Raw genomic sequence first — 25,108 nt, 5'->3', positions numbered from 1 at the left:
AAAGGTTTAACTCGAGTTTATTTATACATAAAGGAGGTAACTGAATTTTGAGTTAAAAAAAAAAAGGCAGATAGACATTTGAGATGATTGATGAATACTTCTGACTGAAAACACGAAGAAAGAAAAGAAACAGAGGAGATGGCAAATTTCAGTGGAAAACAGAGGGCAGGATCTGTCCTCCCCTCCGTGCAAGGCAGTGGGAGCGTTACCGGCATGAGGACAGGGACTCAGCAATGGCTTTGCCACATATTGCAAATACATGGGAAAAAGCAGCTCAGGAGAGACTTCATCATGATGTGAATTGACTTACAAGAAACCAAAGTAGTCCAAGACTAACTTCTGCTTAGTGACCAAAAAAAAAAGAGAAGTAATTAGCTAACTACGGAGATTTGGTTTTAGTCATGGCAAGTAGATCTGGGTTTACGGTGGTGTACTATGCACCAGCTCAACTGGTGATGGCATCCAGGTCCACCAAAGCCTACAGAGATGCAGCACAGCCTCATGAAATGGCATTTCCTGGCACGTAGTGACTTAATGACAGTGTAAAAGTGTTTGGAAAAGTAGGGCCTGAGCCCTCCCCTCTCTCTTTGTCAGCAGCAGAGGGATTTAAGAAAAAACCCCTGCCCTATGTATGATTTGAGGTGATGCTGGACCAACCCTGTGGGTGCTCCGTGGCAGGGGAGGCCCTGGCACTGGCTGACTCCGGCAGTTAAATCATGGACAGCATGGCTTTACATGGGAGTAGTTTGGGCATCTGAACGTTGAGCACGAGGGAAAGTGGAGAGCAGAGTTTTTCCCAAAAGGCATCTGTCAGCAAAGTCCCTCCATGAAACTCCTGGACAACATTAATGCATCCTGGGACGGGAATCTGTTGTGATCTTCTCGTGCTGTGCTCAGGATAACCTGATCCGCCCTGCAGTGCCTGAGCATCGCATGTGCTGATGCACGGTGCATGTCAATGGGCTACGCTTCCCCGTTAGCTCAAACATAATTAGAAAAAATAAGAGCCATATGGTAATTTTGAATACAGGCAAAACAATGTCTGTGTGTTTGGGTCTGGTATACTCAAATATTTTGCTAGAGCATTAATTTTTAATTCTTACATCAGACCCACATAGGCAAACATAAATAGGATTTCATACTTTACATAATCCATCCAGCTTGTGTTTGTTGTTACATATACTGAATAATCACTGCCTGCCACTACATACAGAAGAGCTAATAATAAATATTAGGACACAAACTTACAAGTTAAATGAGATACAGTTAAGTAGTCGATTAAAAGGACAACCATAATGTAAGGTTACAAAAGGCTAAGTATTGCTTTTCTAATGTGCTTTTCTCCTTCATTCGGTTGCTCACCTGCCAAATCTATACCAGGAGGAGCATATAGGAGAGCCTGGAGTCCTTTGTGGCAACGTGCATAGATTAGGGGGGTGTAAGCAGGCTTAATGAGGAGAATTAGACACGGCGAACGTATGCAGATAACTGACAGGGTTCATCCCCCTGTACGTCTGGAAAACCACGATATTGGCCCTGTCTGCCAAGGCGAGCAGCGAGGCTGTTACAAGAAGGAGCTGTTTGTTCCCTGCTCCCCGTCCCAGTTTCTTCTTCCCACTCGGTCACGCAGAGAGGGACGGGCTCTGCTCGGCGTGGGCTCGCAGGAGCTCTGCAATGTCCCCGTGGGCAGCGCTCTGGGCCAGCGATAGGGCTGAGTTACCGCCCTGCGGGGAGGGAGGATGCGAAGACGTTACCACCCGCATCCCTGCATCTTGCCCCAGCCACCCCCGTAACCCACCCAGCTCCATCCTCAACCGCGTCCACTTCTTGGCCCCATCACTGCTAAGAGAGGCTGTTTGCAGTCTGCCCACTGACAAGTTTTTCTCAGCTTTCCAGCGAGCAGCTGGCCAGGGCAGCTTCGCACCCAGCTATTTACCCCCAAAACCTCCTTCCCTGCAGTTCCCCCCTTGTTTTAAATGCGTCAACATCCTGCAAACCTCCCCATGGTGTTTTGGGGCTTAACCTCAACCGCAAGAAATGCATCCTGGCCATGCCTTCTCCTGTTCCCGGTGCCGTTCCACATGTCTTAGACAAAATTGTAGTTTAATTAGAAAATAGTTGCATAACTATAAATGCAGCCCATCGCTGTGAGCCCGTGTAGGAGGAAGATTTCCACCAGCCAGCTGTGCTGCCCAGCCCCGTCCCACATGTCCCCACGGAGAGGCGTCCATTCTCAGGGGAGAGTTCATTGCTGCTAATTTCTTGGAGCTGAAGCTCTGCTGATTCCACATGTTGAGGATTTCTCCTTTTTTTTATGTTTACACCAGATTGGACTCTTCCCTGCAGTGCTCCTGCCCAGGCTATGGCTGGGATGCAGGATGCTGCCACAGCCACCCCACCCACTGCACAACAAGCATCAAAACCAGGGGTACTCTCCTAAAGGTGATCCCCTGATTAGAAAGTGGACTGAAATTGTACTTCTTCACTTAAAAACCACCACTCAGGGATTGCTGCCCATAAAGCATGATCCCATGTGAGCACTCCCTGCCTGGTGGATGTGAGGTTGTGTACAGGATCGAGCACGGTGCCGGAGCCTCACCTTGTCCGTCAGCGCAACCTGGCAGCCGGGCTGGGCCAAGAGGAGCCTGACGATGTCGGCATTGCCCTGCCGGCAGGCCACCATCAGGGCCGTCGTCCCCTCCTCATCCTGCAGGTTGACGTCGGCCTGGCAGGAGAGGAGGGCTCGCACCATGTCGTCCCGCTCGTGGCTGACCCCCAGCATCAGGGCGGTCTGGCCTCCCTGCAACCGCACAGGGAAAGGCTGAACATCCCTTACCCACTGGCCTCCTATAGTCCTACTCATTCAGACTGTTATATATAATAATAATAATTAATGTTATTATTGCATACATATAATAAGATTGCATAATATTACGGCATAGTACATATGTCATAATAATTCATATTATTATTGCATATTGCATATTATTGCATATTACTGCATATTATTATTAAATAACACTGGGGCTCTTCAGCAAGTACTGCAAGAGATATCTGCTCATTTGCACCATGGCCACATGGAGGGTCTTTGCAGCAGCATGGCCAAACTGCCCGGCTCCCAGCTGCCCCCAAAGGCAGCTGTTCCCCTAACCCTCCTAGGCAGTTTAACTTAGGTCTAGACTAACTTTGACAGATGTTTGGAAGAAAAGCTGAGTGAGGGCACTGCCATCTCCGAGACTGAAATGTGTGATTGACGAAACGACTGCTCGCCAGCACATCTGGGATCCTGTACCCCGGGGTCCACCCTGCACCGCTCCTCCCTGGTATCGCTTCTAATTTTTTAGCTCATACAAATTGTTTTGCAAAATTTTCAGCCTTCCTTTTGCCTCTTCATTTTACTCAGCTCTCACGTCCCTTCACAGGGAGCTGTTGGGTGGCCATGCTGCAATTTAGCTGAGGTTGTTTTTGTAACTTTTGGGAAACAGCAACTCCAATCTGACATCTACCACTGATTCCCAGCCTGGCACTGCACATGCAGTGTAAGGAACTTGAATTATATCTTCCCCCCAGCCCGAGACCTCTATGGGGACATGATGATGCCACAGCCTGAATTGGCATCGCACAGCGATGGCCGTAAATAGGAGGCTACGAGCTCAGCAGGAGTCACTTTGCAGATGCCTTTGCCAAATAAATGGGCTGGCCGCCCTCCACCCGTGGCCATGGCACAATCCCACGCAGGGTCACACTCAGTTTTCAAAGAAACAGCAGAACTACAGGGACGCACCTGGGCAGCTCGCAGGTTGACGTCCCCCTCCTTCAGCAGCTTCATCACCACGTCCATGTCCTCACCTGTCTCGGCAGCTGCCAGTGGGGTGAGCATCACCGCCGTGTAGCCGGCGCGGTTCTGCAGGTCCAGGCAGCACACGCCTGGTGGGCGATGCACCGTGCAGGGGAAGGATCCAGCCCCACAGTGAATCAGACAGAGAGAGACGAGCAAACGGGATGTGAAGAGGGAATTATAAAACATGCAGCATCTTCTATTCCCAGAAACAGGGGTTTCCATAATTATACAGGATTGAGATTTATCTGTGTTAAATATCTAGTCTTGTGAGCACAGCATTAAAGGATATTTGGTGCTACACATTGCTACAGTTAATTACCATTGCTGAGGTCAACTCAATTAACTTTGAAGACCATAACCAAAAAAAAAAAAAGGTGGGGATAATTAATGCCTTGGGCACACACTAGTTGTGGCGCTGTGGCCTGTTTGCTTCGACTCCTGCAGCAAGGGAGCAGCAGAAAGATGACCATCACCCAACAGGCAGTGTAAATCCATCCTGGCCCCGTTTCACTCACTTTTCACCTCAAACAACCTATTTCCAACTCCACCACAAGGAATGAGCTGGGGCTCATTCTGATGGGCTGGGGCTCCAGTCCAGCCTCGCCCCGGGGACCTAGCCACCTTGGGCACTCAGTGGCAGGAGGGGACAAACCGCCGTGGCTCCCTGCATGTCTGCGGCAACAATTGGGTTATAGATGTGTATGATAATCTGCCATTTCCCTAACATTTAACAGATTGTCTGGCCCATGAGAAAAGGCCAAAGTGCCTTTATTCTTGCTGAACGCACATGCATTTTTCCTCCATACAAGCTCAGCTGAGATTTTTCTTTCTTTGCAACATGAGCTGAAAGTTCAATAGTTTAAAATGGAGTTTTTCTGCAGCACTGTGGGGTTTGTTACACTCTCAGGGGTCTGATCCTCCGCTCCAGGCCACAACGTGGTGTTTGCTGCTACAAGAAGCAGGGGGACCCACCCCATCCCACCTGGACCGGGGCCATGAGAGACATCCCTTGGCCATGGGGACCCTGGGCCTTCTCCAAAGTCAGACTGCAAAGCCCTCAAGATGTGTCAGGGCCCTGAGGGCGCTACTGAGCCTTAATGTCCCTGAGAAGCCTCAGCTGGGACCCCTGCCCACATGCATGGGACCAGGGCCAAGCTATGGAGGAGGATGCTGGTCTTCAGATCAACCATGTCTCCTGGGTGGATCTTGGCCCCATGCTTGTATCTTGGATGGACCTTGGCCCCACATTTGTTTCCTGGATGGACCTTGGCCCCATGCTTGTCTACTGGATGGCTCCCTTGCATGTAGGTTGTAGTTGGTCCCCAGCCCCACCTCTGTCCCTTCTCCTTTTGCTCCTGACTGAACTCCCTGGGAGGACCCTGGACCTCATTCACTGTTTGCCATGTCTGGGGCTGTTGATGGATCCCCATTACCTGGCTCTGCTGGCCATGGTCATCCCCTATGGGACTATGCCCCATCAGCAAAAGCAACAATTAACTTCCTCACCCGTACCCGACAAAAGCCATGGCTGAGCAGCGTGGCTGTTCCTACCTGTGTCTAGCAGGAGCTTTGCAATTGGGAAGTTGGAGTGGGAAACGCTGTAGTGAAGAGCCGTGTTGCCATTCCTGTCGGCCAGGTTCACCACCATCGCCAGGAGCTGGGGCTGGATGGCCCCCAGTGCCTTGAGATATGCTGCAACCACCTCTGGGCTGGAAGACTTGCGGCTCGACACCCGGAACCACTCCTGGCAGACGGTGCTCAGGACGTGCCGCTAAAAACACCAAGGTCTCACCGTTACTCCTGGGGTAGTCATCCTGCAAACACGTTGCTGCCCCGGCTCTTCGCCCCACACCACTTCGTCCTGTGCTCTGGCATCGCCCAGCCAGTATTTAGCTTGTGGTTTTGGGATTACTGCTATAACTTAAGGGGGAAAGGAATTTCCTGTGGTAACTTGAATGAGTAAGCAGAGAAAGCCGTCATCTTTTTTTTTTTTTTCCCCATTTTCCTTTCTTTTTGGCTATTCTAAAACTGACTCAGAGGTCATCTCATCCCCCTTTCCTCACAAAGCTGTCCATGGCATGGCAGGGCGCAGCCTGCAACACGCCGTCAGGGTAATATTATCCATTAAACGTAACAAGAGAGCAGGAACCATGTCTGAAATGGGATTGAATATTATCTGTACCAAATGTGTGTCGCTTGTGGTCCTGATTTCTGAGAGGTGCTTGCTGAGTAGCTCGCAGTCGGCAAGGAAATCTTCAGACGGTTTGCATCTAAAGGGAAAACACTTCTGTAAATCCATCACGAGACAGAACTTGCAGGAGGTATTGAAGCAGGAAGGAGAACACGCAGTTTATGTCAGAATACGTTCAACACTTATTCAAGTGCTTAACTTTATGGACCCACATTGTCCCATTGACTTAACAGATTCTAGGTTCAAAAAGTTAAGCATTTAAATAGGTGTTTAAGTCCAGAGTCCCAGATCTGTATGGTCAACTTCATCTGTTAGAAGCCTTAAAGTGGGCGCGAGGTGGGAGGGAATCTTATTCCTGACTCTGCAAAGAACTTTTACTTAGAAACTTTACTTGAGAGGGGAGAAATGAGCTAATTCTAACCAAGTATGACTCACTCCACCATTTCCACAGTCAAGTGTAGGGCCTGAATCAACCCCCATTAGATTCTGTAGTAACTCAAAAAATATTTAGCTCTTTAAAGCCTTTTCCCATGGCTACAGAGGTCAGTGGCTGCATTTCCATGGAGCAGATGATGAAGCATCGACCCCCAGCCCTGTAGGAGCGACTGAATGCAGTGCCATGCATCCTATGGCTGCAGAAACATGATGGAAAGCATGACCACTGTCTGGTTTTCTGGTTACCTGTCAGCCTTGTGCTGAGTGCAAGGCACTGCTTCCACCAATGGCTCCTGCAGGTCATCGTCCTCACGTCTCTCCTGCGAGGAAGTCTCTGACCAAGCCCCCTCGCTTTCACCTCTAGTTTTCTCCTGCATGGGCTGCAAATCATCGGCTCTTCTCCCCGTCTCACTCTCCGCATCCCCATCCGATGGGCTGTCTTCGCAACTTGTGTCTTCGCTTGAAGTCGTTTCGTAGCTATTTGAGGATACCACATGTTATTCACTCCTTCCCCATCTGCAACCGTAGGCCCTGACCAAGACTCATTGAAGACACCCACTGACTCCAATGGGCCTTGGATGACGCCAGGAGTGATATGCAAGTTAAAAGGTTACAGCCACAGCCAAATTTGGGGTTAGTCTTTTTTTTTTGGCTTCTTAAGCCAGCAGGAGCGTGATAGAAGCAGTTAATTAGCAGCAGGCAAGGTTACTTCAGGGACTACTCAGTTGGTCTGGAGGGATGTCCATTCACAAGCCCCAGCGCAGCCAGGCAAGGGCAGCGTGCTGCCTCCCTGCTGGGAGCTGCCGGCATGCTGATGGGGAGCCATGAGAAAGCCCTGTGGCAAGGTGGGACAGGCTGCATGTCAGCAACCTTGAGAACCACTAGATAAAAACTGTGTTCGCAGCTCCAGCATGGACCCGAGTCCACCATTTGAGCAGCCCTGCTAGACAGACCTCTCTTCTGGTTGTTCAAATAACAATAATATCTTCCATGAGACAGAACATTTCAATCTAAGGGATCCCAAAACTTTTCTCAAACTAGTCGAGATTCCTCTACTTGCCACAAGTTGTACCCATTTCAGCAACTGTTGGTAGAAGAAGCTCTACACAACAAGAATAACACCAGAACCCAACAGCAGTAGCCATCGAGCTGGGAAGTCAGAGAAGCATATGTCAGCAAAAACCTGCATCCAAACTTGCACACATAGCTGTTTGCACAGCAAAGGGACAGTGAAATGCGTCCTGCCCTCTTCATGCCAGCACAGGTACTCCTCGGTAGAAGATGTGCCAGTGCTGCTCTGAGAGGTGCTTCTACAGCACACATTGCTGTATCTAGTTAGCTTGAAGGCCAAAGAGTGTTAGGTATTGGATACACAGGGAACTGGGTGTTGGAGCACAACCTAAAATACGGGTCTCCTTCATCTCAAGGTAATTCCTTATTTACTGAAATAGTCTTTTCTCAGTCCCTGAACCAACTTCTGTTGGCTGTCGCTGGAGCATGGAGGCAGGTTAGTGGCAGCGTGCCCACCCAGGCAATGCTGACCTCCTCCAAAACCCACCAAAGTTAGTGGGAATCTTTCCATGGACCCAGCTGGGTTCTGGATGAAGCCCCAGAAGATGGGTATGCAGGGAGTGTCAGTCCCCAGGGTGTCCCCTGCTGTGCTGAAAACACCAACATCTTTTCTACAGGGTTACTTACAGGTTATCAGTGCTGGATTAAAGAAGGGAGAAAAGAGGGTCCATTTCAAATGGCCTTTTAATCAAGAGGTTTGGAGGGGAAAAGAGGGAAAAACAAGAATGACTTCTTCAGCGATACAGAGGACATCACATGTTAAAAGGCAGTTTTATCTTCTGAATGGATGCTTACCCACCATTTACCCCAACAAACTGAAGATTCTTTTTGGTCCCATTGCCTCCTGCATGGAAACCATAACCTTTCTTTTTCATGATAGATTTAAGACTTGTGGTTGGAGAGACTTCTAGCAAAATACAAAATAATAGATTAATTAAGCAGATGTGCCATAATTATCAATGATTATTCCCAACCTCTAGCAACAAACTACAAATCATAACCATAAGCATCTTAGTTCACCTTAGGAGATGCTTTTTATGTCTTGCAAAACTACTGCTGCACCTGGCCACAATCTGGCCCTGCCCTGCCACCTTCAAAATATGGGTCTCAAACATCTCCAAGTGACTGGGAATATAAAGGAAGTAACTGGGCATCATATACATGTCCTACAAATATAAGTAAGTTTTACTTTTGTAATAATGTTTTCTTTTTTATTTTTTTCAATACTAATGTATTGGAAATCTCCCATATAAATCTCCTATAATACTACATGGATGAATCTTTCCATCGGAGTTTGAATAGTCTCACATGTATTGCTTACAAGTAATAGGTCACCTATCTATTTGCAAGCCAACCCTGACAGTGAACAGGCAGCCTTTGGTTTTGGATTCTGATCTTCATATAAGCTAAAATTATTTTAGATGAACAGCTGTGAGTAGGGACAGGTCTTTTCCCAGCCTAGTCGCTCAGTTAGCTTGAATTGGTTTTGGTTCTGGTGAACTTCATGCTGATTTACCCCAGATGAGCATGAGTCCCATATCCTTGCAAATTGAGACATCCAATCCAATTAAGAAAAATGGTTATTTGATGGAATAGCCACAAGTATGGCCACTTTTGGAAGCTGATCCTGCATATAACTGAGGCACAGCTTTATCAGCTCCTACATGGTTTTCTTTGCTTTTTTAATTTAAGATCACATAGCTTATGATGTGCAGAGATTTGCCTTTCTCATACATGTTTAGGAGGGGCTATTTCTGATCTGACTGATTGATAGTAATTATACCACCGAGCTCCACTGCATCACCCCTGCTCAACACTTGAATAAACGAGAATAGATTTGGCCCGGACATGTTGAAACCTATGCCAATATTATTTACCCAACTGTTGATAGTGTGTGTTCGAATTCTCCTTATCCCCAGGCCCTTGCGTAGAGTAGGCAGACAGCAATGAGTTTAAGGAATTAACTAACTGGTTCTGAATGGAGCTGAGCTTGGAGGCTGGCTGTTTAATAGCACTTGCTAACTCAGGGTAGCCATGCTCCAAACACAGCCACTGCTCCTGCAAAAGCTCCTGGATTTTTTTTACATATTGGCCGATGGGGTCAACAGCAGGGAGATCCTCATGGTCACGGGGACCTTCCTCTTCCAGCCCATCTCGAGGTTTATCTTCGCTGAAGCCTGCCTTGTTTTCTCCTGTGTTTGAGCCAATTCTTGTTCCTCGATAGCTTTCTGCAGTCACCGCATGAGCAGCGAGACTCTGGGTATCGTAGTTATTCCTGTGATTTTGATTGTCATCGCCAAGGTGCTCATCAATCTTTAGTTGGGTGAAGCATGGTGCATGAAGGCCAGCCTTGATGTCAGCTTCACCAAAATGTCTGGGTCCCTCTCCACTGACACCAGTGCAAGCATCTGCCAGTCCCTGATCTCTCTGAGCACCCCGCTCCATTGCCTGCTCATTCATGTTGTCTGTTCTGCAGATGTTGCATCCTATGGATTTAGTGGAGACTGGGATATTGACATTGATGCCTTTATCATGGGCTTGCTTGGCCCTGGTTACCTGTGAGAGGTCGGTGTTCACCGCAGCATCGTAGCACTGCAAAGCCCTGCTGCTCTGCCTGGATGGTGGCTTGGCCTCTTTGGTGTTTTCCTGGCACAGCTTCTCTTCCAGCTGAGCTTTGGAGCTGGCCAGTAACTTAATGCGTTTCTCCTTCTCCTTGATCTCATTATTCTGCTGCTCCAGCACTGCCCTGATCTGCTTGAGCTCTTCTTTCTTCTTGCTCAGCTGCTCCTCCAGAGCAGCAATCTGCTGCTTCAGTGCGGCAACCCCACCAAGCTCTCCTGTATCACAAGGCTGAGGACCACAGCTCTCCTTGTTCTCTCCAGCCCGGACACTCTCCTCAGCTTTCTTCAGCACATTTGGAGCGATTGCACTTACACTCAACTCCCTTTCCCTAGGGTTCGTGTTCTCCTCTGCAAGCTGGAGGGCACCTGATGAGGTTGGTTCACCCCTGGCCAAGGTGGAGCAACTGCTGGTGTCGAGGGCATCACCCTCCTCGCCTCCGCTCTCCATCACCACCTGCAGCTGCGGTGCTGCAGGATGCTGGCTCTGCCACGGGGCCTGCATCTGCACCAGCCCTGGGCTGCCTCCACCGAGATGCTCCTTCTGCCCCAAGGAGACATCTTGCTCCAAGCTCATCTCCCGGGGGAGATTTAACACAATGCCGTCAGAGCCAGGTGAACATGGCGCAGGGTGAAATGTGCTTTCGGAGCCGCTCTGGTCGTGGCAGAGCTGGGGAGGTGGCCAGAGGGGTGAGGGAACCCTCCCATCCCCAGGCGGGGGCTGGCCGGGCAGCAGCGCGGCAGGCATGCTGGAGGCTCGCAGTAGCTGTGGCCGCCCATGGAGCTTGCCCTCCTGCCACCCCAGCTCCGCCTGCCGCCATGTCTCCGCCAAAAGGGCTTTTCTCCGGTAACTTGGCTCATCAGCCACAGGAAGGGTCAGCTCGCTGGGCAGGAGGGAACGGGGGGTCTCCTCTGCCCCCAGGGATGCCTTTCGCTGGGGGAAGGAGCAGGTCGCCGTCCAGCTCTTGCTGGGAGCAGACATGCATCCACGAGAGCCGTTCTCAGGTAGGCTGAAGTTTCGGGGCAGGGTGCTGAATTTTGGCTGCTTGGCTTTCCGGTGGATGTGAACCCTTCTGATGGTGTTCCCTTTCTCGATGTCGTCCACGTACTTCAGGAAGTCCAGGTCCAAGTGAAAGCCATACGGCGTCTCCACGGAGTAAGGGAGGCTGCGAGGCTGCTCCCTCTCCCCATCAGGTTTGGGTGGCTGGCCATTTGCTGAAACAACCCAAAAAAAAAGAGATGATTGAATTTAGAAGACTACAAAAATATTAACAGAAAATATGTTTAGAGCAGGGGAAAAATGTTACTGCTCTTTTTCATCTCAGTTTCAGGCAGGTGGGGCTGCAGTTCGTCATCGTGGAGGCTCGTGCTGAAGCTGCACAGAGACACAGCAACACATACAAAGGTCCAGTCTGGTTTTCCAGAAGTGAATCAGGTAACTGTTGGACCGAGGAAGCTGAAAATTTGCTGAAATCATGGCTCTAATTGGCAATTAAACAAACAGCAGGTTTTGCAAGCAGAGCTACATGTCTGTGTCAGTATAAAAAGCTGCCTGATGTATAATAAATCCAGCTCAAAAAACAAAGGTGGAACCAATCTGTGACAACTACATTTTTCAAAGCTTTTGGTTTGGTTTTAACTTTTCAGTGGCATAAGTAGCGCCGTGCACACCAAGCAGGAAAATCGTTGCATCGTTTCATCAGCAAACACCAGCTCACAAATTATTCCTTGAAAATGATGAATACAGCACCAGGCAGAGGCCAGACCCAGACAGCGCCAGCCGGGGCTGCTTTACACAGCCACATCCATGCGAAACACGTGCTTCCCAAGGTGACCAGCTGCACGGCACCAAGTATGGCTTTTAATTGAGGAAAATCGCCACAAAATGCGCGACAATGTTTGCCCACCCAGCCGTCACAGGCAAATGGCATGGCTCCAGCAGCGCAGCCCAAGGCTCCTGGTTTAATACAACTTAATACAGTCAGATCCAGCCTGCAAAAATTTACAGATTTTGGCCTTGAAAGTCTGAATAGTTAAACCCCTGCACCACTGCTCTTTCTTCTTTATGTGGCAAGTCCCTGAAATCACCATGGTTTGAGCTGCTTTGCACCTCTGAGCAAATAATCCATGCTCTATGTGGACGAGGAGGAGCAGCTCAACCAGGAGAAACCAGGTTTCATGGCTGCTCCCTCTGTCTCGGTCCCGGTGCAGCAGCTGCGTGGGGGACCAGCAGAATTTGGCACGGCTTTTGGTGCTGCTCATCACAGAGCATCACCGAGATGCAGCCGCCTTTCTGAGGGGAAGCAGCATGTGAAAGTCAGAGGAACGAGAGGGAAAACGTCACGCAGGGTAATACGGCACAAGAGCAAAGCCTGGCTGGTGGGAGCAGAGGAGATCTGTCCTGCCTGCAAGGGACAGGTGGACAAATACAGGCTGAACTGAGAGCTGTGACCATGTTTTTGCTGCGGTTTAGGAAGTCTGTATAATACATGAACGATGCATTTTTCAACTCCTGGCCCTAGCGCGTATCTATAGAAAACAGGTTATTTACAGTATTTCTGGTAAGGAAATTACTTCAGGGCTTGATTGGGTTTTTTTTTTCAAGAAACAAATGAGCAAACAAACATCCTGTAGCCTCCATACCATCTGTCTTGTCCATGGTGTGGTCTAATCGGGCTGTCAGTTAAACATCCTCTGACAAGCTAGGGCAGACGAGTCTCTTCACCCTTGAAAAAAAGAAATAGATACTTTTAATTTAAAAAAAAAGCTCAATCATCTGAACTTAATCTCTCCTTAAAGCCTTACACCTCTTCACAGGCCACCCCTCCTTTTAGTTCCCATATTCTGCAGCCCGACTGTGTCTGCTGAGCACTTTCAAGCTGCTTAAATCAATACTCCTTTTCCAATGGCCTCAACTCATGCTTCACAGACACATCCCAGGTAGTTGGTTCTCATAAAACATCCCCTGCATTACAGATGGTTTTGACTGCAAAGGAGGAAAGACAGACATTTAGGGCTTGAGATAGATGGCACAAGAACTCCTCATTGACTCCTGTAAGCTGGATATATCCAACATAATATAATATCTCTGAAAACAGCAAGGGATATAAACTATACACAGAAATGACTAGTTTGACTTTTTTTTTTTAATGCATAACAACCAAAGATTAAAAATTTATGTTAAAACTTGTTCAAGTGAAACCCATTATTTCAGAACACGTCCATACTGTTATAAAAAACCTTCACCAAATTGTACTAAAATACAGACAAATCCCTTTCGTATCAGGGAAGATCTTCAGGTGGAGATCTACCACAGCCTACATCGTGAACTTCACATCCAGCCTGGCCTGTATTGCCCTCCAGCTCTTTCCCATCATGTGGACATGGGTGAGACCCTCCTGGAGCGTGAGAGGAGATTAAGGCTGGGAACAACCAAGAAAAGTCTTGGGTGAAGCTTCTCTCCTCCATGCCCTTTAGAAAGACACAGGAGGGAGGCTTGCAAGGGCGAAGGAGGTTGAGGCAGTTGGACATCACTATAGGAGGCTTCCTGACTTGCGTGAGAGGGGCAACATCGTTCAGAGTGAGAAGGTCTGTCATTTAATTCCTGCTATGGGGGAAAAAGTGGGCATTTCTTGCAGAGTAGGTTGCTTGTTCAGGATTTTCCTTCAAGTATCTAATTTGGTTCCTGGCCAGAGATGGTCCCACAGCAGCTTATCTGGCAAGATAATTGGATATGCAGTACAGATTAGGATATATAGAGTATAGAGGTGCTGCTGCTATTCTCTTCTAGAAACACTGACATGACATGGTATAACTACAACAAAGACCAGCCAGAAAACAAAGCCAAATCCTGCTGTACTGTTATCATAGGATGGATACTTTGAAAGATCCAAACCATTTAAAGAAACAATTAGTTCTGTCATTCAAGTAGACACACTTATTGCCACTGTGTAGCCCTGATGGAAAGTTGGGAGGGTCCCAACTCCCAAAAGCTGCTCCAGGGTTGGTATCTCCTTGATGCTCATGTGGCCAGACGGCAACATTGATGCCTGCCCAAAGCCATGTGAGTTTCTGAAACACCTTGACCAGTGGCCTCCTGACGTGCTCTCCAATTAACTGCACTTCTATAAAGGGCAATTTCTCCCGTCTCCTCCTGCCAGTAAACAGCGTATGCCAAAATAAATGCTAACCTCTTTCTCACTTTTTTTTTTTTCATTTTCCGATTACAGTCAATTACAGAGCACTTACAGATCCCAGCTACAGTCCAACCAGCTACATTGCACTCTTTTAGGTCATTTATTGGGGGGGGGGGATGGGAAGCCAGCAAATAGGATGCTTTTTAATATCTAGATAATTACATCTAATCAGTTCATTTATGAGCTGACTGGGTCCCAACTCTGCAACCCAAACTGATACTATGACTTTTATCTTTTTACCAGTGTACTTCAAAATCACCTTGTAAAAGGATGTTTAATGTTCTCCCATCCCCCCTAGGGCAGCTCAGGTGTGGGATGGGTGGCTTTGAGCCAAAACCATGGCTCCTTGGACCCCACAGGTGCTCTCCGATGCCCATCCCTAATAAAAATTAGATTAAAAAAATGACATGATCTGCTGGAAGAAGCGTACCCATACGCCAAGGGTCCAGCCCACAGTTTGGGGCAGGGCAGTGCTTTTAGGCGGGTGTCCATCCTGCTAATACGCTGACCCTCTGTTGGGTTTTGTATTTGTTGAGTTTTCCCTTATTGTATAAAATTGAAGACTACTTATTTTCCTCTCCAAGGCAGGCGACATCACCACGTGCACAGCATTGCTGATTTTTCACCTTGAATGAAATTACATTGCTTTTCTCAAGGCAGGAATAAATATGCACAGAAATGGAAATCGAGAAGGCAAATGTATGAGAAGGCAACAGCACAGAGTGAAGTGGTTTCATTCCCTGGAGCAGCCCATTTGCAGGGACAATGTACTGTCTTTTTAAATAGCCCCATCTCAAACACTGGCTCTTTACAGTCACTTTTAACCCCTCTTTTACTCTGCCCCACTTGCCAGGCAATGTAAGTGCCTGCCCGCTCCCCCATCCACCCCAGCCAGCAGAAACGAGAGCAGCAATACACCCCGGAAGATTTAAAGAACAAATTAACTGAACCACAAAGACAAATATATATGAATTTCATTCTCTGAGAGCATCTTGCCAGTAATTTTCAGTTGGAAACATTTAACCCTGTGCCTATAAATAAAAAGATAATTCATCCCTGCTGAGCAGCACGTTAGCACAGTCTCATTAGCTATAACACATTTTTTTTGAGCTCTCCTGTCGTGTTCTCCTGCACTGCAGCAACAGCTTTAGCACTTCATGGTGAAAGGAAAAAATATCACTAGAAAAGCATCTTGTCGTGTTACCTTCTCATGCTCTCACCTACAAACGCATCGGGGAGCAGGAGCTCTTGCCTCCCTCTGAGGCATCTTTTCCTGTGCCAAGAGCCAGCAGTGAAGGGTTCGGAGAAGCAAACATGCTTTTTCCAGTTGTTAAAAAGTTGGTCAGCTGAGCAGTGACCTTGCTCAGAAAGCAAATAAAAGTTTAAAACAAGAAGCACAAAAGAGGGATTAATTTTCTAATAAAGCAGCCCATCACTCTCGAATGACCTTTCCGAGGACAGTTCAAGCCTGCTGTATAAAATTAGTTACTTTCCATAGCATAGATAACTTTTCCATAAAACACAAAATGCTAAGTGCTGCTTGGGCTGTCACCAGGCTGCCTCCCTTATCATGAAAGATTATTGAAAAGACAGTCAATCATTAATGATACAGTTCTTATTATACCTGATGCTGCAGGCTGCAGCCGGAGCTCGCCCTCCGCATGCTGCACCCTCCCAGACTGAACGCATTAGTTATTCTGCTGAGCGCCTCTCCCTAGGAAACGCAAGTGGCTGCTGCGATTAAAAGGCGGCATCTTTAGTAGGAGCCGCAGAAGGTCTCAACGTCCGTAATTAATCCTGCCGAAGCCCTGTTCCCACATGCGGAGCAGAAACACCCCCTCAGCCCTTTACCCTTCTCCCTGCAGCTCCAGCCCCTCACGTCGCTCCCATCCATCCGCCGTCCCCAGGAGATGCTGAACAGGACAGGGTGATGGCGGGAACGCGGCCGCGCGTAACCGCGGCAAAGGCGGAGGATGCCTGACCCGCCGTGCCATGCCCCCAGGCTCCTGTGGGTGCCGGTGGGACTCTCCAAATAAAATGCTCCAGCCTTTTGCAGTGGGGTCATCAATACAAACTTCAAATTGCAGGTAGGCGAGGCAGGGGGCAGCTCGCAGAGCAGACACGGTGTGATTTTTGGGCAGGGTATTTGTGGCATGCAACTTGGTGATGGGCAGAGTGCTTGTCCCAAGCCCCTGTGCTGGTGTTCCTGTCAGGCATCCTGGATTGCTGCACCCCCAGGCTGGTAACTGGGGAAAAACCCCTCAGTCTCGGCACTGAACTTGCAACAACTTCATGCTTGCAAAGGCAGAGAGATTCAGACACTGCCCAGCTCCCCACAGCCGGGCTGTGAAGCTCTTCCAGGGCCGGGAAAGAAAATCCTGAAAAGCAGAGGCATCCCACTGGGACTCGAGGGCTCTGTCGGGGGCTTTCACTGGACTCGCATCACAGAGCAGCGCCAGCATCTTTCCCATCACTTAACAAGCAGTGCAACCAAAGTGCTCATGTTAGCAGGAAAAAACACATTTCATTACTCTCTGCCTGCAGAACAGAGCTGCTGGCACTCCTGCAGGCTCACTGCGCTTGTGCAACTACTAAATGTAACGTTATCAGATTAAGTTTGAAGAAAAGCAGAAAAGTTTTGCCTTTGAAGGAAGCGAAACAGCCTGGACATGTACAGAAACGGCAGCAGTTTGTCCTTGCTAGTGCTCCCGAAGTCATGAATGGGTTAATTTCTTACCCAAGGAATGAAAAATATCCCTCCCATTTCAGCAGCCGGTTAAATGTCGCCTTTCCCAAATGCTGCCTTTCCCACGCGGCTCCAGCATCCCACACCACGCTGGGCTCTGACTCCATGTGGACAGCCTTCTGCTTTCACAGGCAATTACTGTGCTCAGGGTTCAAAACGAACTTAAGAGCACGTTGGCTTATTTTCTGTCAAATTCTTCTGGTTTAGTTACGCTTGTGCATCTTTTCTGAGCGTATTCTGTTGCTTATGTTCTCTAGACAAAGCAGCATGATGAAAAAATATACATATTTCTATGTGGCACTGCTTTTAAAGTAAGCCTAAAAGAATTGTTTTGTTTTCCCACTGGAAAGACCTAGCAGGAAGCTTTTATATGGAGCATTTCCTTATTGCAATTATACACAAGACCTACAGTTTTTCCCCCATGGGCCTGAAGAAGGTCTTCAAGTCTGTGGCCCCCTAAATAAGCTTTTATCAGGAATTATGCATGGATGGAGTCAAAACATGCAAATTAATTAAATATGGGCTGGTGCTTGATGGAGCTACCACTGGCTTCCGATAGCTTCGCCCAACGGAGCCGGCACAGGGTAGGAAATGGGGAAGGGTTTCACCTGGGCACAGCCCGAGATCGTCCCGCAAGCATGAGGACTGAGATCATGGCCTAAAATTGCTGCTGCTTTACGTTACACACTACAGCTGTCAGGGGGGGATTGTGCTTTGCAGGCTGCTCCCATGGATGACAGGAAACAGACGGCCACAAAACAGCTCAAAAGCCATCCCGTCGGTCCCTGCCCATCCCCACCACGGCCACCACTGCCTTCTTGGATGCTCGCAGGGCCAATGGGCAAAGCAGCTGTCTTCCTTCCTCTCCCCAAGCAGAAATGCTGCAGGAGGGCAGGTTTGGGCTTCACCCGCCGCCCCCCACTCCCCTCCACCCCACGGACCCGCACAAACGCACAGACGGAGCTCACCCTCAGTACCCAAAGGGTTACACCCAAACCTGCTCCATCCAGGCGGTCTGCTGGATTGCACAACAACCAGTCAAGCTATTACTGCAAGTGGACATACCAGGAATAAATATAGCCTCTCGGGGAATATTTGTTGTACAGATTTTTCAATTCTGTTTCCACTGCAAAAGAAGAAAAATAACCCCTTTCCAGTCTGCTGGGGACATCCACATGGGTGGGATCTCCGTTGTGCGGCTGTGGGCTGTGATCGGCTGCCGGCTGGCACAGGCACGGGAAGGAGTTTCCTTCCAGGAGGAAAAAAGAAGTTTGAAAACTTTGTGGGATTAAATAAATATATAAGTAAATAAAAGCTGTTTAAAGTCCTGGTTTGCATTGCAAGAAGTTGTCATGAGGTTTTCCAAAGTGAGAGCAAACAGGGTTTCTGCCGTAAGAGATCTGCATCCTGGGAGCCCATGAGACGCCTTCCTGGGTGCATTCGGCATCATGCAACCATTGCTGCCAGCAGCCCCATGCCCCACGGCATCCCTCGGAAACAGCAGCTGGGACCAGAGCGGGTGTGGGCACACACTGGGCTGGTCTGGGCTGCCTGTCAGGGGGCAGAAGCCAGCTGAGCAGACCCAAAATTAAAGTGGGGAGACCAGATGATGCCTGAGCTCCAGGAAGCTGGCTGCTATAAAGCCATCAGCATCCAGAAAGGAGAGCGGGCAAGCTGGATCCGTCCCCACCCGGCGTGCACCCTGCAGCCATGCACAGCTTGGTGCTGTGCTTGCTGGGCAGGCTTCCCTCTGCACTGGTGTTACCCGACTGCACGTGCCGAAGTGGAGCAGGACTAGACTTGGGATGCAAAACCAGTCGCTGTATGCAAAGAGCAGAGGTGGCAGAGGCGGCAGGAAAAAAGGTATGACAAGAAAAGGGACATAAATCTTTAAACCCCTCTGAAAGCAAAACGCTGCATAGTCCAGATGCCTGCTTAAAATTCACGCTCCATCCTGGCGCCAGCAGATAGCTTCGGCACATGGCTTATGGCAACGGGTACCCTGCAGCACAAGCCCCAGCATTTTATCGCACCCCTGACTGAAGCTCCCTTGGCTACTGCCTGCCCGGGGCTTCTCGAGAGGAGAGCAGGGAGCTGGATACAGTTTGTGAGTGCTCTAGAGGGACGTGCAACCCATCAACTCGTGGTTGCACCGATGGGAGAGGTTCAGGCTGGCCTCCCACCCTCCACCAGCCATCACCCTCTCTGCAAAATTATGTACATGAAGCAGAGGAGGGGGCTGGATAGGGCTGGAGCCGGGGGCTGCTCGCATGGAAAACATCCTGAAGGTCTGCAGAGCCTCACTGGTGTTTGAGAGAGTAGCAGGCTCACGAGAAATCTGAATAATTAACCCAGCGCCACTTAATAAAGAGGACGATCACTTTCAGCGTAAGTGTGCAACCCTCAGCGGCCAGCGGTACTTAAACAGCCATTTCAGGCATCTTTTCAAATAGCAGTAATAAAGTCGTGTGGATACTGATTTTATTAAAGCTGCTTATTGCTGTTCAATAAATGTTGTGAGCTTCCTGCCAGCATTTCCATTAGAGACGGGTCAGGACGAGACCTGAAGGTATCAGATATCCAAACTCTCACCCTTTTTTATGGCTCACCGGGAGGGGAAAACGATTACATTCATCCCCTCCTCTGATAACCTCTTTTCCAACTGACCTTCAGCTCATTCCAGCCACGGTCTTATAAAAGCTTTGGTCGACTCTCATGATTTTATCCCGTGCCTTGAAAACTGTGGCATTTTCCCTAAAGTCTCCTTTCCCAGAGCCAGGCAATCAGAAAAATCAGCTGAAGCCATGAATTGAAAGCGCTTCATAGTCAGAAGGCAGACAAAAATCTGAAGTGCCTCATTTCTAATGTTTACTCTTTTTGCCTCAACCCCACAAGTTTGGCGGGTGGAAACCAATGAAGCCCTCCTTTGGCTTTTGGTCTCTTCCAAGCTGCTGTTTTCCATCTCCTTGACCTTGGGACAGGTCAAGCTTTGCTGCCATGATACTGAATAACTTCCATGTGGTCAAAGAAGCCGGTAGCAACTTTAAGACAACAGGGTTGTCCTTGGCTTGGCCAGGGCTTGGTGCATCCTTGGCACTCCTGCACTCGTCCCACTCAAGAGCCTGAGCTTTGGCCCAAGCTGGGCTGGAAATATCTGTTTCCTAAGGAAAAACAGAATCTTTTGGGTGTTTTCGGAAGCTGGGTGTGAAGGGGAACCATCAAACCAAGGTGTTCCTGATTCCTGGGAAAGGCTCTTCCACCTTGCTCTTGCTCAGCTGCTTGCTGAGACACAAGACGGATGACGCAGGGAAGGAAGGGTGTTGTGCCGTGTCCGATCCCCTTGGTGCTTACTGAGAGATGAAACATCAGAGTTTGTGGAACTGGAGAAACCCACCCCGACACACAAACCTAAACCCACCAGCCTGAGAAATGTACAAAAAATGCATTTGTGGTTGTGAAAGCCGACTGGCAATCTGGTGTCTGTCCTGTCTCACCCCAGTAAAGGTCCTGTCATCAACACAGGTCGTCTCCCACTGAAAGCAGGACTTTCAGGTGTTTTTAGGAAAGCCCTATTCTCTGCATGCCTATTTTTCTCCTCTTCCCTGTGTGCGGTGGTGCACTCATCCGTGACACTGTGCAGCCACTGCAGTCCCCCATGGAGACACAGGGCCATTTTATATCAATTTCTGGCCTGAGCCAACAAGACTCAAACTGATCACACTCATGACAGGATTAAAAACCTCTTCAAACAGGAATATTTATTTTTCAGGCCACCTGAAACCACTCTCCACATTGATCGGGACCACAGAGGGTATGGAAGTGCTGCCTTCCTCCTCTGCCGATGATTTCCATGTGGATGCCAGGAGCACTGCAGCCAGCAGCCGCATTTCCCACCTGTGCAGCCGGGTTATGGGGAGGGTTTAGGAAATGGGAGTTTTCCTCCATTTTTTTGCCCAAGATCAGGCTGCATGTTCCTGGTGTGGTTTTGGCTTTCTCGCTTGTGCCAAGACTTGCATTCGTCCCTGATGGACAGAGGAACTGGCTGCAATGATGAATTGAAGGTAACTCCATTTGGAAGATGGGAGCTACTGCACGCGGGTGGGTTTTTCACCATATTTCACGTTTCTCACTCCACCAAATTGTCCACTTTGGCAGTATATTATCATAATAATGACAATAACTGCTTTTTCTTGTGCTGTTTAAACCCTGGGATGTGCAGGACTCGAGGCTTCCCGAGGCACAGAGCCGGAAATGTGAATTCCACTGAGGTCTAAAATAAATACAGCTGAAGAAGGAGCTCTCTGCAGCCAGTTCCTCCCCACCGGCTCTCCCCTAGCATCGGCAACATGCAAATGTGCACGGTTGGGGATTTCTGCCCTCAGCCACGGGCTCCTTCGCACCCCAGAGCTGGGGTCAGGGCTTTACTGACCGAAATCTGCACGTCACTGCTCTTGAGCAAGGCAGAGTCACATAACCCCATCGTACGGGGCACCGAACGGAAAATACAATAACTTACCATATTTATTTTTTTCTCTAACAACTGGGGCCACATTCAACCCTGGTGCTACTTCCAAAGCTTCCTTGAAAAGACCCAAGATTTGATGCATAACACTCGGTGATAAAAACGCAACTTTCAGAATATTGGGTGGCTGTAAAACCGCAGGGGGAGGGACCTGAATCGGCAATGAGCTTGTGAATGAGCTTGTATTCCTCTAACACCAGCCATCTTGCAGAATCTCAAAACCGCTCCTGATGTGAAGGATGTTTTGAGACCAAACCTCTCCCTCCCAAAACACGCCCACGCCGAGGGACACAGAGGCCGTTTGATGGGAAGTAATGTTGCACTCCTGCTCGGCAGCAAATAAATATGTGGGGCGTTATTTCACTTAGCTGAGGATGAAGGGAGACTGTGACACTGAATTCGATGGCTCCTGTGGGAACAGGACAGCCCCAGCGCTGCACGGGGGGGGATGATTTCTGTACCTGGGAGACAAACCTTCTCCATAACCGGACTTTCTGGAAAGGAGCCAAACGTGGCCCTGGTTTTCCTATTCACAAGTGCTTTGGAAACTGCACCGAGAGACTGACAGCACCCACAGCAGCAACAGGCTCCCCCCATCTTATATTTCAGTTTCAGGATTATTTTAACAAATCCATTAACCGATCCCTCCTCAACCACAGATCTGCCGGCCAGGTTGCTGTTCTTCAGGCTGGCTGTCATTTTGGCAGATACATTTATTTTTGAAATATTACAGCCGAAGCGACAAATAATCAATCATAAACCCGAGGTTATGGGCTCCCTCCTCTCATTTGCTGTATCAGGAATCATTTAAGAGATCAGGTTTTTCCATTAAGTCCATCCCAAATCAAACACAAAACACCGGGAAGATTGCAAAACAGGTATGAAGGCAAATGCTGATTATTTTTTACCCTTCTCTCTGCCCTTTGCTGCCGTTGCTACCCTTACCCTGCGTGTGCAATGTTTTCAGGTGCTCACCGCCTTCATGTGGGCCATGCAGCTGAAATATTTAATTTCTGGTTTAGCTTCTGGACAAAGAAAACCCTTCCCAGCGGTGTCGCATGCCACAGCTGTGAGGAAAATGAGATAACCCTGTACAGTACCGTCCCGCTACCATCTCTGGAAAGTGAACATCATACGCGGAGCATCCAGACCATGACTTCCTCCATCCTGAATTTACTTGGACTTGCAGTTGAGATTATTCAACCCACTTTCTGCCATCACCTAATGCATCCTCCAGGCACATCAAGGATCTTCTCATGGACTATCCAGCCTCTTCTACACAGGTATCTGGCAATGGTCTACCCTGGTACGGCAGCTCCCTGTTCACACTCACTCTGATTTCTCCCAGAGTCAGAGCCCAGCATGTCTTTGCCTTAGGCCTGCGAGAAATCAGAAGCCGAACACCCAAAGTGCTTGCACAGGGCATGCCTGGTCCCAGCAGAGTTGGGCTGCTCAGAAATGCCCTGGCAGCGGCCGCTGCCGAGGAAAGCCGATGCTGCCTGCGAGGGAGAGGCACTGCCCGTCCCTCCGTTTGCTGCCAAGCGCGCTGCTGGAGCGGCCCCTCTCTTGGCCCCTCTGAGGATGCAGAAACCCGGAGCTCAGCCTGGCCCCGCTCTGCTGCCAGACCAGACCTGACCTGCGGCCGAGCCCCACGGGACACGCGGCTCAGGGAACCGGAGCATGAACCTCGCTAGAGACAGAAATGAGTTACAGTGCCAAGAGTTTCTGTGTCCGGATGGCTGGAAAGCCGGCAAGGAAACAAGGAGAGGCTGGAGGCAGGCGCTGGAGGCAGGCGCCGGCGACCGTGCTCGGCCGTGGAGGCTGGGCTGGGGCTTGTCTGAACCACATCTTCACAGCTGGGGAGGGTTTTACGGTCGGGCTTTGAGGCTAAATGCAACTCTGGCTGCTCTGGGATCCTGGTGACTTCCGCCACATTGCCCGCGGCCTGGGGGCCTTCCCAGCCCCCCCAGGGTGACACCCGGGGGTCCCGGAGCCTCCCTGCCCTCTCCCCGCTGCCCAGCCACGCTCCGTGCCCCCGTCCCACAGCCAGCGGTGCACTGGAGCCGCTCCTGTCCGGGGCGGCCCAGGGCTGCTGCTGCCCCAGGCAGCCTCTCGAGGGGCCAGGCACCCCCCAGCCCGCTCTGGAGCATCCCTCAGCACTTTTAAAGCATCCCCCTGAGCATCCACCAGCACAACCCCGGAGCACCCTTTGAGGCACCCCCAGAGCATCCTCCAGCGCACCCCCGGAGCACCCGCAAGCACCTCCGAGCACTTCTGAAGCACCCCCAAGCACCCACCGGCGCACCCCCCAAGTACCCCCGCAGCATCCCCCGAGCACCTCCCGGGAGCGCCCCTCCGGAGCAACCCCCGAGGCGGGGGGCGGCGGTGCCCCGCCCCCCCAGTTGCTGGGATCCGCTGCCCGCTGCCCGCTGCCCCCGGCCCCCTCTCCCGGCCCCGGCCCCGGCCCCGACCCCGACCCCGGCCCCGACCCCGACCCCGGCGCCCCCCTGCGCGGCGCGGCCGTACCTGGGAGCGGCGGAGCGCGGCGGGCGCTGCCGGCGGCCCCGCTGCCTCCTGCGGGCGGCGCCCGGGGCCGGGGCGGGGCGGGGGCGGGGCACGGCGCCCTCCCGGGCAGCGGGGACGGGCTGCGGGAGGGTCCGCGGGAGCCAAAAGGAGCGGCTGCCGTGGGAGGCCAGAAATCCACTTTTTTGGGGTGTTTTTTTTTTTCCTTATGCCTGCGGTATTGTGCTCGGGTCCTTCTTTTTAATGCTTTATTTATACTTTTCTAGCTCATCCTGTTTGCACAGATGCAGATCAAGAGCGGCGGGAAGGGGAAATCTGCGGGGACGGGCCGTGGCTGCAGAACTCGTGCTGTAGTTGCGCCAGCGGTTCTTCGGCTCAGCCTTTCTGCGCGTTCCGGTTTACATCGGCCCCTCGAACCGTAATGCGATCGTGTGGAAAACGTAAAGAAAATGCAATCTGAGTTTTAGGTTTTGAGCCTCCTCGTGTGCCTTACCCCATGTGATTTACATGCTCGTCACCTACCCAGCTGCAGCGAGTCGCTGTAATGACAGTTCCTTTTCTAGGCTCTGGGGACAGGCAGAAATCAGTAGTTGAGTGACTTGCAATAATACCTTCAACTTTAGGTGAAGCTTTTGATTTCACTTGTCCTGAGACACAGAGGCAAGCCCCAGCCCTGCTCCCAGCTGTTCTGGAGCGTGGGAGAGTAGCGGCTCCAGCAATGCTGGGGGCAGCTGCGTGGCCTCCATCTGGGCTATGAACTCAGCATCCACCGGGGACGAAGGAGGCCCACTGTGATTCCCCCTCCCTTCGAGAGGAGCCCAAATACCTTCCAACTCTGAGTGGGAAATGCTGTAAATCAGAGCAGAGTCTTCAGGCTCCCGTGGTCCCACTGACACTGCAATTTGCACCTCTTGGGTTTTCATCTCCCAGGGTGAAAAATGGCGGGGAGGCTGTGAGCGGAGCAG

At 50.2% G+C, this 25,108-nt stretch overlaps 1 protein-coding gene across 3 annotated transcripts; it reads right to left on the bottom strand.

Annotated features, from left to right (window-relative positions):
• KANK4 (KN motif and ankyrin repeat domains 4) lies at positions 1-24,228 on the bottom strand. 3 transcript variants are annotated; one of them, XM_087733892.1, is made up of 10 exons: positions 24,147-24,228; positions 12,800-12,882; positions 9,416-11,371; positions 8,334-8,445; positions 6,714-6,944; positions 6,024-6,111; positions 5,393-5,612; positions 3,785-3,927; positions 2,600-2,800; positions 1-1,724 (listed from the first exon to the last, which is right to left on the bottom strand). In XM_087733892.1, the coding sequence occupies exons 2-10, from the start codon at positions 12,813-12,815 to the stop codon at positions 1,623-1,625; spliced, it is 3,069 nt and encodes a 1,022-aa protein (XP_087590018.1). In that variant the 5' UTR covers positions 12,816-12,882; positions 24,147-24,228; the 3' UTR covers positions 1-1,622. The 3 variants fall into 3 exon arrangements, with proteins under 3 accessions (XP_087590018.1, XP_087590020.1, XP_087590019.1); XM_087733894.1 differs by having other exon boundaries at positions 8,334-8,442; XM_087733893.1 differs by lacking the exon at positions 24,147-24,228 and adding an exon at positions 15,573-15,650.
• Positions 24,229-25,108: the final 880 nt, after the last annotated feature.

This window comes from Nipponia nippon, unplaced genomic scaffold, assembly GCF_047370975.1.
Source record: "Nipponia nippon isolate SJK-2023a ecotype South Korea unplaced genomic scaffold, ASM4737097v1 scaffold_5, whole genome shotgun sequence".
Taxonomy (NCBI): domain Eukaryota; kingdom Metazoa; phylum Chordata; class Aves; order Pelecaniformes; family Threskiornithidae; genus Nipponia; species Nipponia nippon.
The sequence above is the reverse complement of the archived record's forward strand: the minus strand, read 5'-3'. Positions and strand labels throughout refer to the sequence as shown.

Coding starts and splice junctions, on each gene's coding strand:
- KANK4 (XM_087733892.1), bottom strand. Junction 5,613..6,023: donor CCACAAGCGACACACATTTG/GTACAGATAATA, acceptor TGGTGTTTTTAG/CGGCACGTCCTGAGCACCGT. Junction 1,725..2,599: donor AGGTTGCGCTGACGGACAAG/GTGAGGCTCCGG, acceptor CCCTCCCCGCAG/GGCGGTAACTCAGCCCTATC.